The sequence below is a fragment of the Natator depressus genome, chromosome 1 (genome assembly GCF_965152275.1).
Source record: "Natator depressus isolate rNatDep1 chromosome 1, rNatDep2.hap1, whole genome shotgun sequence".
In the NCBI taxonomy this organism is placed as follows: Eukaryota; Metazoa; Chordata; order Testudines; family Cheloniidae; genus Natator; species Natator depressus.
This window is the reverse complement of record NC_134234.1, coordinates 224,237,856-224,253,096: the sequence shown is the minus strand read 5'-3', so window position 1 is coordinate 224,253,096 and position 15,241 is coordinate 224,237,856. Positions and strand designations below refer to the sequence as shown.

Here is a 15,241-nt window from a genome sequence, read left to right as displayed (position 1 = left end):
TGTCTGAAAACTAATGCGAGAAGTATGGGGAATAAGCAGGAAGAACTCGAAATGCTAGTAAATAAACACAACTATGACATAGTTGGCATCACTGAGACTGGTGGGATAATACTCATGACTGGAATACTGGTATAGAAAGGTACAGTTTGCTCAGGAAGGACAGGCAGAAAAAAAGGGAGGAGGTTTTGCCTTATATGTTAAAAATGTATACACTTGGACTGAGGCTGAGACAGAAATAAGAGAGAGACTTGTTGAAAGTGTCTGGGCAAGGCTAAAAGGGGTAAAAAAACAAGTTGAACTTACAAATATGGAATTATGTAAAAAAAACCGCATTCAAAAATAAAACAATGTAAAATTTTAGAGCCTGCAAGTTTACTCAATCCTACTTCTTGTTCAGCCAATCGCTCAGACAAACAAGTTTGTTTACATTTGCAGAAGATAATGGTGCCCGCTTCTTGTTTACAATGTCACCTGAAAGTGAGAACAGGCGTTCTCATGGCACTGTTGTAGCCGGCATCGCAAGACATTTACGTGCCAGATGTGCTAAAGAATCATATGTTCCTTCATGCTTCAACCACCATTCCAGGCTACACGCGGCCATGCTGATGACGGGTTCTGCTCGATAACAATCCAAAGCAGTGTTGACTGACTCATGTTCATTTTCATTATCTTAGGCAGATGCCACCAGAAGAAGGTTGATTTTCTTTTTTGGTGGTTCGGGTTCTGTAGTTTCTGCATCGGAGTGTTGCTCTTTTAGGACATCTGAAAGTATGCTCCTCTCAGATTTTGGAATTCACTTCAGATTCTTAAACCTTGGGTCGAGTGCTGTAGCTATCTTTAGAAATCTCACATTGGTACCTTCTTTGCATTTTGTCAAATCTGCAGTGAAAGTGTTTTTAAAATGAACAACATGTGCTGGGTCATCATTTGAGAGTGCTATAACATGAAATATATGGCAGAATGCGGGTAAAATAGAACAGGGAACATACAATTCTCCCCCAAGGAGTTCAGTCACAAATTTAATTAACACATTTTTTTTTTAATGCTCATCATCAGCTTGGAAGCATGTCCTCTGGAATGGTGGCTGAAGCATGAAGGGCCTACGAATGTTTAGCATATCTGGCACATAAATACCTTGCAATGCCAGCTACAAAAGTGCCATGCAAATGCCTGTTCTCACTTTCTGGTGACATTGTAAATAAGAAGTGGGCAGCAGTATCTCCTGTAAATGTAAACAAACTTGTTTGTCTTAGCGATTGGCTGAGAACATTATTGTGTATATTGAATTATTTTAAAATTATTTCATGTTTCAGTGTATCTGAAACAGGTAGAAAAATAGTACAACAAGCACTCTCAGCTCCATCATAATTCTGAAACCTATTATCTATCTGTGCCAACAGAGGAGCCCCAATTTAGGGTTAGATTTCATCCTCTTTTACACTGACGTAAGTCCATAATAACATCATGGAAGGCAGTTAGTATGGATTTATATTGATGTAACTGAGAAGAGAATTTGACCTGTATTTATTTTGACTAGGGCTGTCGATTAATCTCAGTTAACTCACACGATTTACTCAAAAAAATTAATTGGGATTAAAAAAATGAATCATGATTCATCGCAGATTTAATCGCACTGTTAAATAACAGAATACCAATTGAAATTTATTAAATATTTTGGATGTTTTTCTACATTTTCATATAGTATTCTGTATTGTAATTGAAATAAAATTATATATTGTTTATTACAAATATTTGCACTGTAAAAATGATAAACAAAAGAAACAGTATTTTTTAATTCACCTCATACAAGTACTGTAGTGCAATCTCTTTGTCGTGAAAGTGCAACTTACAAATTTGGATTTTTTTTGTTACATAACTTCACTCAAAAACAAAACAATGTAAAACTTCAGAGCCAACAGGTCCACTCAGTCCAACTTCTTGTTCAGCTTGTGTAAGTGTTTTCAGCTACACTGAAAGATAAGATGACTTCATATTAAACTAAACCTGAATAAATCTGAATAAATAAATCTCCCTGTATTTCTCCTTATGAAAAATAATGAATAAGGCCCCTATCCTGAAAACACTTACACAGGTGCTTAACTTTGCTACTATGAGCAGTCCCATTGAAATCAATGGAACTGCTCATGGTAGTAAAATTAAGCACCTGTATAAGTCTTTGCAGCATCAGGGCCTGAGGAACAGATACCACAATCCTCACTCAGGCAGAACTCTGCGGGATTTATCTGTTTGATCATTACAAATCAAAGCAAATTATTATTATTTTAAAACTGAAATTAATATGAACGCTTTTTCTGGGACTTAATTTGTTGATTTTTGTTTTACTTTTATTCTTATCTGATTTTTTGTTAAAATGCAGGAAAATGTACCGTGGGGAATAATCATTCAGTGATAATGGCGCACGAGATGAAATAGAGGATTTTTCATCTCTGTTTTCCTTGATTCCCTCACTTAATTTGGAAATTCTGCAAATTATGTGTCTGACTCCACATTCCTGAGCTTATCAAAACTCACACTGGGAGTTTTACCTGAGTGAGGAATTTGAGATCAGCTTTAAAAGGGCTAGTTGTTTAAGAAAGCACTGGCTTGACTGAAGGATGAAGGGAACCTGGGGTTCAGTAAACTCTGTTTCTGCTGAATATTCAGAATTTTTTTTCATTTTTGGCCTTCTTCCCTATGTATTATATGTATTGCCTTATGTTATGCATTAATGGACAAAAATGCTCTTTGGCAGATAAATAAAAAGGTTGTGCAAACAAACCTCCCAGTGCAAATGTTATCAGATAGCATCACAGAAAATAAAAGTCAGAGGGATGAATTCTCTTCTCGTGTATCTTTACTGAATTCAATGGAGCTGTTCTAGCACAGAATTTGGCCCAGAATACATTACTGTGTTGTAAGAAACACGGGGACAGAGTCTGGTCACACAGATACCAGCGTAAATTAGGAATAACTCCCTGTAGTCAGTGTAGTTATATCAGGGGTAGGCAACCTATGGCACGCGTGCCAAAGGCGGCACACAAGCTGATTTCCAGTGGCACTCAGACTGCCCGGGTCCTGGCCACCAGTCCCAGGGGCTCCGCTGCTGGCCTGCGGTACCATCCGCCGGCCCCCTGCCAGCTGGGATTCCGTCCGCTGGCCCCGCTCATCCCGCTGCCAGCCCCGGTTCCTGGCCACCAGTCCGGAGGGCTCTGCTGCCGGTCCGGAGCTTGGCGGGCTGCACAAAAGAACCCCGCAGGCTGCATGCGGCCCACAGGCCACGTGTTTGAGACCCCTGCACTAAACTGATAAGATCTGCATTTTAATTTAATTTTAAATAAAGCTTCTTAAATATTTTTTAAAAAACCTTATTTACTTTAAATACAACAATAGTTTAGTTATATATTATAGACTCATAGAAAGAGACCTTCTAAAAATGTTAAAATGTATTACTGGCACACGAAACCTTAAATTAGAGTTAATAAATGAAGACTCAGCACACCACTTCTGAAAGGTTGCCGACCCCTGAGTTATACTGTACCCTTGTAACAGTGGTGTGAGAGGAGATTCAAACCTAATACATTTAAACTGACATACAAAATGTGACACAGAATGAGACACATAGAAGAAAGAAGCTATATTATAAATGTTTGATTACAATTTCACACAGTTTTCAGGGGCAATTGGTTTATCCTAAAACAGTACAGTTAGGGAGATAAAGTTGGATCATAATGATAGTGGTATAAATCTGTAGTAAGTGCAATGGCTTCAAGAATAATTTGGCCCACTAATGCTGTAAATTTTTTTAAGGAACTGGGATGGTTGTTTTGCTTTGTTTTGTTTATTTTAAAGTATGGGATTATCAGCTCCACGATCAGAACTGGAAGCCCCTATATCATCAATGACAGCAGTACATAATGAGGAAGGCACACGATTGTCCCACTTCAATAATTCAATAAATCAGGTCCAATTCTCTCACACTGGTTTGCCATTGGTGCAATTCCATTGACTTCAGTGCATTTACCTCAGATTCACATTGGTATAACAGGAATCAGATCCATTGTGTTTTTTGTACAAGATAACCCCAAGAAGCAAAATTCAGAGCTGGATTTTGACCCCTAAATTCATGGCTAGATAAATTCTGAATTTGGCTTCAGACAGGGGACCATTTCAAAAATTAGATCGGAATCAGGATTCAAATAGTCAGTCCCTCCCCTCCTCTCCTCCCAATTTGGGCTTCTTCTTAGGCCTACCTCAATCCCACACCCTCAAACAAATGATCTCAGCTCCCTTTCCCAGCAGGTGTGAAAGGAAAACAATAGGGCAGGACCGAAGCCATTTGAAGGGATGATGGAAACACCTTGCAGCTGCATCTGTGGGAGATGGACTGCGCCTCTCTCCAAGCCTTTTGAGATAGTCCTGTTGGGCAGGGACAAGGTCTCTATCCCCTGCAGCCTGGATACACCTGTGTGTGCTGGGGGGGGGAAGGCATGCAAATAGGCTGAGAGAGGGAGTGGAAAGCTAGCTGCTGATTGGCTGGAGGGAGAGGCTGTCCGATTAGTTAGGGCACAACACTGCAGGTTACTTACTGGCAGGTGAGGAGATTCAGGTGTGTTCGGTCCAAGTGCAGAGGATACAAAGCAACGAGCTATTAGAGTGATTTTGGGCAACAGCTATTCTCTAGCATAGTTTTTGTGGGGGGGGGTTCTCTACAGTACCTGAGTATGCAGGGCCATTGGGTCGTGCTAGCTCTTTGCTGGCTAGGGCAGCTGTGTGTGGGTAAGTGGTATCTGTCTGCCTGTGATCTCTCCCACTGAGATTTAAGTCCTTCTCACTTTTTGGTCTGTGATCACAAACAATTAACTGCTTTTATTTCCCCTTTTTAAATTTAAAGGCTTTAGGTGTCTTCCCCCTACCCACTGGGTTTTGGGGGAAGAGCTGGGATGATCAGGGATTGTAAATCTGTATTTAAATGGCTTTGCTTCAAGCGATAAAGCAGTCCCAAGCAAACTGAGTCTTGTCTTTCTTCTGAGTTAGTCTGGTGTTTGAAGTAGTAGGGAAACTGGGGTGGGGGGGAGTGAGAAGCGTCACCAGACTCAGCCTTGAGTATAAAGCTTTTTGCAGGGGTTGTTGCTTATACTGCCCTGGAAGACTTGGGGATGGGGTGAGGTGGGAGAGTCTAGTACTAATCCCTACTTGCATGTGTGTGTGCTTTTTTTTTTTTTCTCTTTTCAAGACCATATTTTCAGTATTGCTCTAATCTCAAACTGCTTTTCCCCCCCCCCCCCCTTCTAATTCGGGAGACCTAGAGACTGAATGTACCCTTTTCTGTTCCTTTGCTCAGGGCTTGCTGAAATTGCTCTCTATTCCCACTAGGGAGGACATAATAGATCTTCCCATGAGTTCCTTACTAGCACTAACTGTATCCAGAGGTTGCAAGAAGCGACTGTATTGCTTGTGGCTTTGCTCTCTTTCCAGAAAGAAGAGTGGGGTGTGAAAGGGATGGAGCATGACTCAGAAGTATTCCCAGTACAGGGTCCATACCCACCTTTTATTTGAAATGGTCTTATTATTTAAACGTTGTAGTTATGTCTGAGGGAGGAGGGGAAACTGATTAAATATTACACTTCTATTTCCTGTTTCTTCTAGCTCAGAATTTGAGGCCTCAGATTGCAAACCCCAAACTTGCTACAAACAATCCTACCCTTACTACAATTGCTCTAGAGAAACCTTTCTGTATGTTTGATGATTCACTGTCTCCAGGTAGCTCCTATATGGTCTACTTGTATGCAATGGCTGACTCTGGTAAGTATCTGGCTTTATTTCCTTTCTTTTTCCTTTCTCTCCCCTGCCCTCTTTGAAACTACATAATGTAATTCTTTAAAACTTGATGACCTCCACTTCTGATGGCAGTGTGTGTGTGACAAGTGCCCACGTGTAATTGGAAGCCAGGGCAAAGAGAACAAGGGCTAAAGTATATATAGAACAAAAGCCAGTTCCTCAGAGGGTGTAAAGTGGTATACCTCTATTAGCTTTAATGGAGCCCTGCTGATCCATACCAGTTGATGGTCTGTTCCCTGTTCTCTGCTAGGACTGGTCTTAACAAAAACTTTAGTTCTAGCACTTCAGCATAACAATGAAGTGGGCTGATATTATATTGCCTATGGCTGACTGGTCAGCATAGACGAGAACCAAGCATGTTGACTATTGTCCACTAGTCATGGGTGCTCTAACTACTAATGTTGTACATGACTGGTCCTTGTCTATTCTGATCAACTCAGCATCAGGTGAGTTATCTGGACTGTTCAAACATGAGTACACTTTCTAATGAGGGGAAAAGATGAGGTGACTTCCTGGTGAGGGTAGTAAAAAGGATGCTTGGATTGCTGCTTCTTCCAACTTTGCTGTTAAAGGATGCAAACTGTAGGGGCAGTCAATTTTGCAACACTTGAGTGCTAAGTGGACGTCAGCAGAGCCAAGCTCATATCAGGAGGCTCGAGTCTAGGCGAAGAAGGATGAGCCTTCAAAGAACAGGTTTCAAAGTAGCAGCCATGTTAGTCTGTATTCGCAAAAAGAAAAGGAGGACTTGTGGCATCTTAGAGACTAACAAATTTATTTGAGCATAAGCTGTCCGATGAAGTGAGCTGTAGCTCACGAAAGCTTCTGCTCAAATAAATTTGTTAGTCTCTAAGGTGCCACAAGTCCTCCTTTTCTTCCTTCAAAGAATGTATGTTGACCACAAATAGTAGGCTCAACTAAGCCATGTAACAGCTTAGCAACTATAGCTGTGTCAGTAACAAGGTTCTTTCTCTCCTTAAGTCAGACACAGGAAATGAGACCTTGTGTAAGTCTGGCAGTAACAAACTAATAGTCCAGGAAATTCAATTAGCTGGCAGGCATATCCCTGGCTCCCATGGCTTACTGCATTCTGGAAGGATGGATGTGGAGATGCTTCCTTACTACTAAAGAACTTTAACTCTGAATATTTGAGAACTCCTGAAACAGACTCAACTGTCCTGGGTAGCCGTGAATGTGCTGGTATTATAGGATTGTGTTTTAGTACTAAAACACAACTGTGTCTCATAATGGCTCCAGGCTTCTACCTGTAGAAGTGTTTTTTTAATAAAGACTTTCCTGACATGTGGCTCAGCTTTCAAGGTGGAATATTTTGAGACATCTGTTATGAAACTCCTCTCAAACTATTCTATCCCTTTTACATACAGTAAATTCCATAGCGTGCACTCCATAAATAAAACACATGCACAGCTACAAAGGAACTTCTGCTTGGAGGAATTACATTCAGCCATTGAAATGAGGAAACCTTTCCTGGCTACTTGTTGAACTGGGACAATTTCTTTAAAGTTTTGTCTCTGCCTTAGAAAGCAGCATGTTTCATCATGCTAAGGTACCCCATATGGTGAGGGGAAGCATTACCGACATGGATTTAACTTCCTCAGAACACTGTGTACATTGTCTAGCCTGGGAGTACTTGGCTTATTCCCTGCCATCAAAGGAACACACTCTGCCTTTATAATGTGCAGAGATCCTCTACTGAATATTTGAGAAGGTAACCCTGATAGGTGTGAGGCTTTATACTAACTTGATTAGTGCCACATTATTACTAATGTCTGACATGTGAATTTTTTTTCTGGGATTACATTATGGGGTAGATGAAACTTGCCCATGAACTACCATAATACTACTTCATGGTGACTTTGTGTGTGTGTGGGGGCGGGGGGAGGACTGGTTGGCAAACTTAAATGCATTACCACATATCCAAATGCTTAAAGCTGGGTCTTAGTGTGGCTGCACTCTCAGTACTGACTGTCCCTGGTGGGCAGGAGAGGGCTGGGGTGAGTAAAGGCCAGACTATTGCCTTACACTATTTGAAATATTGGGGGAGGGTTTGGCTCAGCTGCCTCTCCCTCCTGCATGGATAAGTCCTGCCCCTGCTCCTGGGTACATTCACCAGTGGGTATGGGGTGGGGCTAGTTATGAAGAGCAGCTGCATGACATGAGAAGAGGAGCAGCTGCATTCTGTGTCAGCCTCAGCACTGTGAGGGGAGAGGATGAAGTAGTGGGTTTCCCAAAGATGACTGCTAAGGAGAAGCTTGACCCTGGGGTGGGGAGGGATTCTGTTCCATCCCCACATACTGTGCTGTCAGTAGGGGCTGCTCCTCAGTTCTTGTGGTGGGGGACACCTACAGAGGCAGGAATGAGAGAGCATTTGTACCCACTAAAAGTGGCAGAGGCTCAAATACAAAAGTGTGTGGGGGAGTGCAGCAGCAGAGCTTGTTGGGCTGGTCCCTGCCCCTTCCTGATTGCTGTAGTGTTGACAGCTGGCCCTCTGTGTGCCTCCTGAGAGTCCTTTGATCTAATGCTAGGAAGGACATACAGAGCCTCTCTGTATGTGAGTGAAAATACCTACAGCCCTCTTGCTTCAAGGCATTCACCCATCCCACCCAGAAGTGGAGCACAGAAGGCTGGGGTAGCCACACAGACCCAAACACCCACTGGGAAGGACACCTACAGGAGCCACTGTTGGCTTGTCACTTGAGGGATGACTTGGTTTAATTAACCAGCCTTCCAAGCTCCCTCAGCTGTCCCCTGATGTCCCTTTTCAGGCTGTCTGGGGGCAATACACCCTGACAACTTACTCCACTCTGAAGCGGAGCAGCCCACAGAGGCACTCCCTCTTTCCCAAGGCCGTCTTGTCAGACGGCTACAGGAGCCATTGGGGAGATAGGAGCACAGTTGCTTCTTACATCTCTTGTGGTGGAGGCAAACAAGGCCTCTAAAAGTAAACTGATTCATGGCTTGGTGGGACAGGAGAACAGGTGCTACAGAAAGTGCTTTCCTCCCACCACCAGTGCTGGTCTTGGGTCTATCTCTTCTGGCCTCTGCTGTGGCTGCTGCTAGTGATGTAGCAGGGAAGTTGGGGGCTGGGGCAAAGGAAAGGGTCTGTTGGGCCCCTAAAAGTTAAAATTGAACATGGTGGGTCTGTTCGGGTACTTCCTTTCGACAAAGCTGAGGGTTCAGTGTTGGGTGGGTGGATGGGAAGGGCACTTGTAACAAACGTTATGCTGAAATATCCAATCTATCTTGCAGCAAGCACTGTAAGCTCAGCTGTGATTGACAATAGCAGTAAACCTCTCAACGCCACTTTTCAAGACACCAACGGAGGACAACTTGGACCTTACAGGGCTGCATTGTTTAATGTGCCCAATTGTGCATCACCCCCCATGCTAGCTGATGTTGTAAATCTGAAAAAAGTTTCAGATGTCTTGAAACAATACCTCTTCAGAGTGGGAGATGATGTGACTTGTTTATATGACCCAAACTTCCCTGGTGCCTGTAACCCACCTCTTGCTGAGGATACAACATACAGGTATAGTTCACAATTCTCTTTTGGATAGGGGTGTCCTTGCACTTGGCACTAAGGTTAACTTGGGACGAAACTAACTTGCAAGCTGCACTAATTGATCATAGTGAAACTGTTCCTTTCAACTGCAGGAACAGAGCCCTCACTGCTCCATTAAGGATGGCTCTGAGTAGAGCCAAACGCAAAGATAACCTTCACTGCCCCACCCATGCTTAAGCCCTTCAGGGCTAGTGGTGTGTCTGGGCTGAAACTAAATTAAATGGCTACCTTTCTCAAAGTTAGTGTGAGATCCTTAATCCTTGTGTCTCAACTGGCTCTTGTAGAAGCTATTGAATGTCTCTGACTCGGTGCCTGCAGAGCTCTTATTCATCTGCTCTAGTATAATACACCAGCTGGTAACCTGACTGTCTCTTCCATGCTTTCCTGTAGCAGGGGAGCCCTGCAGCACCCAGTCTTTGGACACCATCCCAGAAACTTAGTGTAGATCATACTGAATTTAACTAGGAGACGCTACTGTTGGAAGGTTGTCAACAACTAGCACAGTTAACAAGCACACAAGAACAAACTGAAAAACCTAATGTGACAGGTGGGAGAGGATTTTGTACTAACTCTCCTCTGTTGCCCCTCTAAAACTTCTGGAATAGCCAGCCAGCCACCCCTGATTGCCTGTCTCTTTTTATATGTATCTCTAACAAAGATGTTACCTAGTCTTCATTTTTTGGCAGCTACTGGATTGGTTTATGTGCCAGATTGTCAAAGCATTTGCTAGAATGATTAACCTGCCTGTCTCTGCTTCCAGGTTTAAGTACCTCTTAGTAGATGTGGTTGCAGGTGTTGTGAAAGACCAAACTCTCTGGTCTGACCCAATGAAAACCAGTAGGGGTAAGTACCTCATACCAAGGTCAACTGCTCCCTCTTGGGGAAGAAATAAATATTGTGACACAGTTCCTGCTCTACCTTGGTGGGTCTTGCTCTTATTGGCGGATTTGCTCGCCTTGGAGCTTCACGGCAGCCCTCAGCTTGGCCGTTTTTCTGAACCCATAGTCCAGGTTGACAACTCCCATGTCTGACCAGGAGTTAAGAGGATTTGGGGGGAACCCGGGCCAGACCTCTACTCTGGGTTCCAGCCCAGGGCCCTGTGGAATGCAGCTGTCTAGATTGCCTCCTGGAACAGCTGTGCAACAGCTACAACTCCCTGGGCTACTTCCCCGTGGCCTCCTCCCAACACCTTCTTTATCCTCGCCACAGGACCTTCCTCCTGGTGTCTGATAATACTTGTACACCTCAGTCCGCGTTCTCTCAGCTCCTAGTGCCTCTTGCTCCCAGCTCCTCACATGCACACCACGAACTGAAGTGAGCTCCTTTTTAAAACCCAGGTGCTCTGATTAGCCTGCCTTAATTGATTCTAGCAGCTTCTTGATTGGCTGCAGGTGTTCTAATCAGCCTGTCTTAATTGTCTCCAGAAGGTTCCTGATTATTCTGGAACCTTCCCTGTTACCTTACCCAGGGAAAAGGGACCTATTGAGCCTGGGGCTAATATATCTTTTGTTTCAACAAAAAAAAATTACTCTCCTATAGCCATCTGGCCCGACCCTATCACAATATGCTTTAGGACATTTAGTCATTTTTCTGCCAAGATGCTGGCTAAAGAGAAATTCCAGTCCTCTCTGACCAAAAAAAGCTTTATGCATTATTAAAGCTAAGTGGTGGAGGTAACTCTGGAATACTACTCCTCCCCTGATGCCCTCAGGACAAAAAGCCCAAACATGGCAAAGACGGGGTTTTTTTTTGTTTTGTTTGTGTAGTGGTTTGAGCTGAGGTCTGGATTCTATTTCTGCCTCTGCTGCAGTCACTAGATAGATAAATCACTTAACCTCTCTATACCTCTATTTAAAGTGTAATATAGGGAAATATAGCCAGGGCTATTTTTGAGGCTTAAACTAATTCTGTAAAGGACTTCAAGATTTCAAATGAAGGATGTTGAAATGCCAAGAAAAGTAGTACATGGACTTCAAAAGTAACACCAGATACTATGGGGTGGGGAAGGCTTGAGCCATTAACTTCCCTAGTTTATGCTGTTTAGTCACTCTTTCTGGTCTCTTGGCACCTCTAAATATGTACAGTAATTTTTTTTTCTTCATCCCACCTCTCCTAGTAAAACAGCCTTCAACAATTGATACCTGGCCTGGGCGAAGGAGTGGAGGAATGATTGTCATCACATCAGTCTTAAGCACTCTTATGTTCCTTCTAGTTGTTGGATTTCTTGCCTCCATATTCTTCTTTGTCATGTAAGCTACTGTTACACTTCACAGTCTGAATGCAGAACTAAACACCACCAAGTATCTAACCCATCAAATGATTGGTCTGACCCCTCATTATGAATGTCTCAAGCTGGGAATTATAGCTTCTCAGCTAGTGGGAATTATAGCTTCTCAGCAAGAGCACAGGTGTCTCAACCTTCTGGTCTGCACCTAAAAGCAGCATCTTCCCCTGAGAGGTAGAGTCATGACAACAGACCAAGAAAGCTAGTGACCTGTCCCTCCTACACACTAAATCACACTGTTTTACTAGAACCTTGGCCTTAGTGCTCACCTGACTTAAGTGGGTGCAGCACAATAAGTCATGGAGTTGCACTTGCTTACAGTCTGAATGTGGTCTTGCTATGAGAACATGGGAATAACTTCCAGTCTCTTGAACTGGGTACAAGGTTCTAAAGGGAGGCTGGGGAGTTGACTTACTGACCTGGAATATAGACCAAATGCTGCACCTGCTAAGGATGGTTACTTGGGCATTGGATCTTCCTGCCTCCCAAGAGATGCTAATGACAACTGTCACTCTGCAATGAGTAAAAATTTGAGTAGACTCCTGTCAGACTCTGCTGCTGTGAATGGCCTCTTGACTTATTAGAGGGGAGAAAACTAGTAATCAAGGATCAACTTAGGCCCTGTGAGGCTTAGGGGAATGAACTCTTTAGGTAACTCTAACTTACATAGGGGGTAGCTTAAAAACCTTGACATTGCAACTGTTCTTCCAATGTGGGGGGTGGGGGGGAAATCTCATTCTTAGAACTGCTGTCTTAAAGTCCTGCATGCCATGTACTTGCATGCCATGAATCCTGCCTGACTTTTGGACTAAACAGTATAGGATGAAGTCCTAGATGAAATAACTGAAGAGAAACAACCATCTAAAAAAGATGGGTAGGTTTTTATAAAGCTTGGTGATAAGTGATGCTTTAATCTTTCCAAATCAGTTGTGTGACTGGCCTATAGCTTAAGAAACCTCCATCATAATTAAAAGCTCTTTCTCTTCAAGCAGGGCAGCAGGAGAGGCATCCACAGAGACCACACACGAGTCTCTGACTACCCAGCAGGGTGTACCAAGATCTCAGGGCAGCTCTGAGGGAGTGAACCAGTGAGCCTTGAGGGAAAGAAGAGTCCATTACCATGGCTGAACGTCAACTGAACACCTACAAATGTACTAATATTAAAGAATTGCCCTTTTCTACTGAACTCTGAATAGGTCACATTGATTAGATACTCAAGTTCAGTAACTGAAGGTGAATGGCACAGGTGTTCTAAACATATAGTGTTCTTTCAACTCCTAGAGAATAGCACCACTATCTTCATTTGACTGCAGTCACAAATTATGGCACCAAGTAATCTTGTCATTAGGCTCATGGCACTTCTATCCTACAGTTAACCCATTTTTTGGTTGCATACTTCCAAAAATGAAGAGTGATAGAGAGCTCTGACTCTAGAGTGCAGTTCATAGTCCTCAGTGACTGCCCGGCTTAGTGGGAGGAGAGAGAAAATGACCAAGTGTATTAGTGTGGGCTAGAGTAACATACTCACAACTTTCAAGTTCACAGGGCTAGGGCTATTTTAGTACATAATTATCCTTGTTTATAGGTTAGAAGCTAAATAAGTTCTAAAGCTGAGCTCAACCTTTGATTCTTATTTAGCTGCTTTTACCTATGTGAGAATGTGATGTAGGTAAGGAAAGAGTTTATATTGAGAACAGTACTTAATAGTGTATGCAGTTTAGTAAAGGCTTGAGAGCAGCTGGCCTCTGATCTGATACATCAAGCTCTTAGTACCAAAATTTCATTTAAAGAAGGGTAGAGGCAAACTAACCACCTGCTAGAAACTACAACTGAGGGATATGGATGCATAGGCCATCAACAACTTTCTCAGCTCTAGACAGCCCCCCGCCACCATCCTTACAATTTTTTTTTAAATAGCACTTCCCTGCAATGGCCAGACTTCAGGTCTCTAGTTCTACATAACTGTGGACTAGTATACAACACAAAAGCATCTCTCTCTTAGTAGAGCTAGGCAACCCTACTTCTTATGGAAGTTCTTAGTGTCCAACTCCCTAGAAAATCTGGGCTGTAAATATTCAGAGAGCTTCTGTCTCTCTCCAGGATTAGTGTTCTCAGCTAAAATAGTGGCTGGAAGTTATGCTGCCTGAGAGACAGTCACTTTTAATGAAAGCTGGGTGATGGAATATGTAGCCTCTACTATTGAGAGCTGGGATATCCTTGACACTTCATATGCCATGACAGTGGAGGGGGGTTTGGCTGGTTCCATCAGCTGCTAATCCTACTCTAGTAACATGAACTGTTTAAACAGCACATTCTCAACTTATACTGCTGGAAGCGAGCTGGTCATCTATTTCTTTCCTTCACTACAATTCTGTCCCACTGACCAGTATAAGTGGAAAAGTTATACTTCCATTGAGTTTCTCCTCCCACTAGCCTTCCCAAGTTGCACTGAATATGTGTCTAGCTTGAAGCCTTCTCATAAATTTTGTGTACATAAGCAACTCCTACTGTACCCAACTAAGTATTCATAACATTCACATAGCTGTCACTGACATAATAAATTTGTCATAGACTAGTGATGAAGTCAGTTTAAGCCTGTCTCGGTTTAGCAAATATCAATCTTTTTGCAGCTACCAGTAGAATGGGTGGCTAATAAACACATCACTGGCACAATTACCCAAGTCTTTGTTAATTTTACATTAAGATATATTGAAAGAAAACAGCATATTTTTTCTGGTTTTTAACAGTTAAACTCCTTAGAGAAGTGTACAAAGGGCATTCTTTTAATGTAAAACTTCACCATAATAAAATGTTTCTTCCTAGACATCCTACTGGCTATTGTTATATGTGTAATTCTTGTCTGTAGGACAGAATAATCCAGTTAAAGATAGGTGTGGTCTACTGCAATTAGAGTAGGGGAGGGCAAACTACAAGCCGGGGGCCACATCCGGCCCTCCAGACGTTTTAATCCAGCCCTCGAGCTCCTGCCAGGGAGCGGGGTCTGGGGCTTGACCCGCTCCACGTGTACTGTGGCACCACATGGCTCCCAGAAGCAGCAGCATATCCCTCCTCTGACTCCTATGTGTAGGGGCAGCCAGGGGGCTCTGCACGCTGCCCCTGCCCCAAGTGCCACCCCCGCAGCTCCCATGGGCCAGCAACTGCAGTCAATGGGAGCTGCAGGGGCGGCGCCTACAGACAGGGCAGCATACAGAGCTGCCTAGCCATGCCTCCATGTAGGAGTGGGAGGGGGGACATGCTGCTGCTTCCGGGAGCTGCTTGAGTCAAATGCCACCTGGAGCCTGCACCCCTGACCCCTTCCAGCACCGCAACACCCTGCCCCAGTCCTGATCCACCTCCACCCTCCTGCACTCCAGAGCCTGCACCATGAGCTGGAGCCCTCACTCCCCCACCTGCACCCCAACTCCCTGCCCCAGCCCAGAGCCCCCTCCCACACCCTGAACTCCTCATTTCTTGCCCCACCCAGAGCCTGCACCCCAGCCAGAGCTGTCACTCCCTCCCGCACCTCAACCCCAAATTTC

The 15,241-nt window shown here is 43.6% G+C and overlaps 1 protein-coding gene across 3 annotated transcripts; it reads left to right on the top strand.

Moving 5' to 3' along the window:
- Positions 1-4,584: 4,584 nt before the first annotated feature.
- UPK3A (uroplakin 3A) lies at positions 4,585-13,318 on the top strand. 3 transcript variants are annotated; one of them, XM_074949114.1, is made up of 6 exons: positions 4,585-4,606; positions 5,647-5,802; positions 9,106-9,385; positions 10,179-10,261; positions 11,535-11,667; positions 12,692-13,318. In XM_074949114.1, exons 2-6 carry the CDS (start codon positions 5,736-5,738, stop codon positions 12,792-12,794), a joined length of 666 nt encoding a protein of 221 aa, XP_074805215.1. In that variant the 5' UTR covers positions 4,585-4,606; positions 5,647-5,735; the 3' UTR covers positions 12,795-13,318. The 3 variants fall into 3 exon arrangements, with proteins under 3 accessions (XP_074805215.1, XP_074805198.1, XP_074805208.1); XM_074949097.1 differs by lacking the exon at positions 4,585-4,606 and adding an exon at positions 4,615-4,776; XM_074949107.1 differs by lacking the exon at positions 4,585-4,606 and adding an exon at positions 4,619-4,776 and having other exon boundaries at positions 12,695-13,318.
- The last annotated feature ends 1,923 nt before the right edge of the window (positions 13,319-15,241 follow it).

Bases quoted from the DNA above. Each gene is read 5' to 3' on its own strand.
- UPK3A (XM_074949097.1), top strand. From the start codon at position 4,722: ATGCAGGGCCATTGGGTCGTGCTAGCTCTTTGCTGGCTAGGGCAGCTG. The intron at 5,803-9,105 runs GTAAGTATCTGG...TCTATCTTGCAG, and splicing joins GTATGCAATGGCTGACTCTG to CAAGCACTGTAAGCTCAGCT. The intron at 10,262-11,534 runs GTAAGTACCTCA...CACCTCTCCTAG, and splicing joins CCCAATGAAAACCAGTAGGG to TAAAACAGCCTTCAACAATT.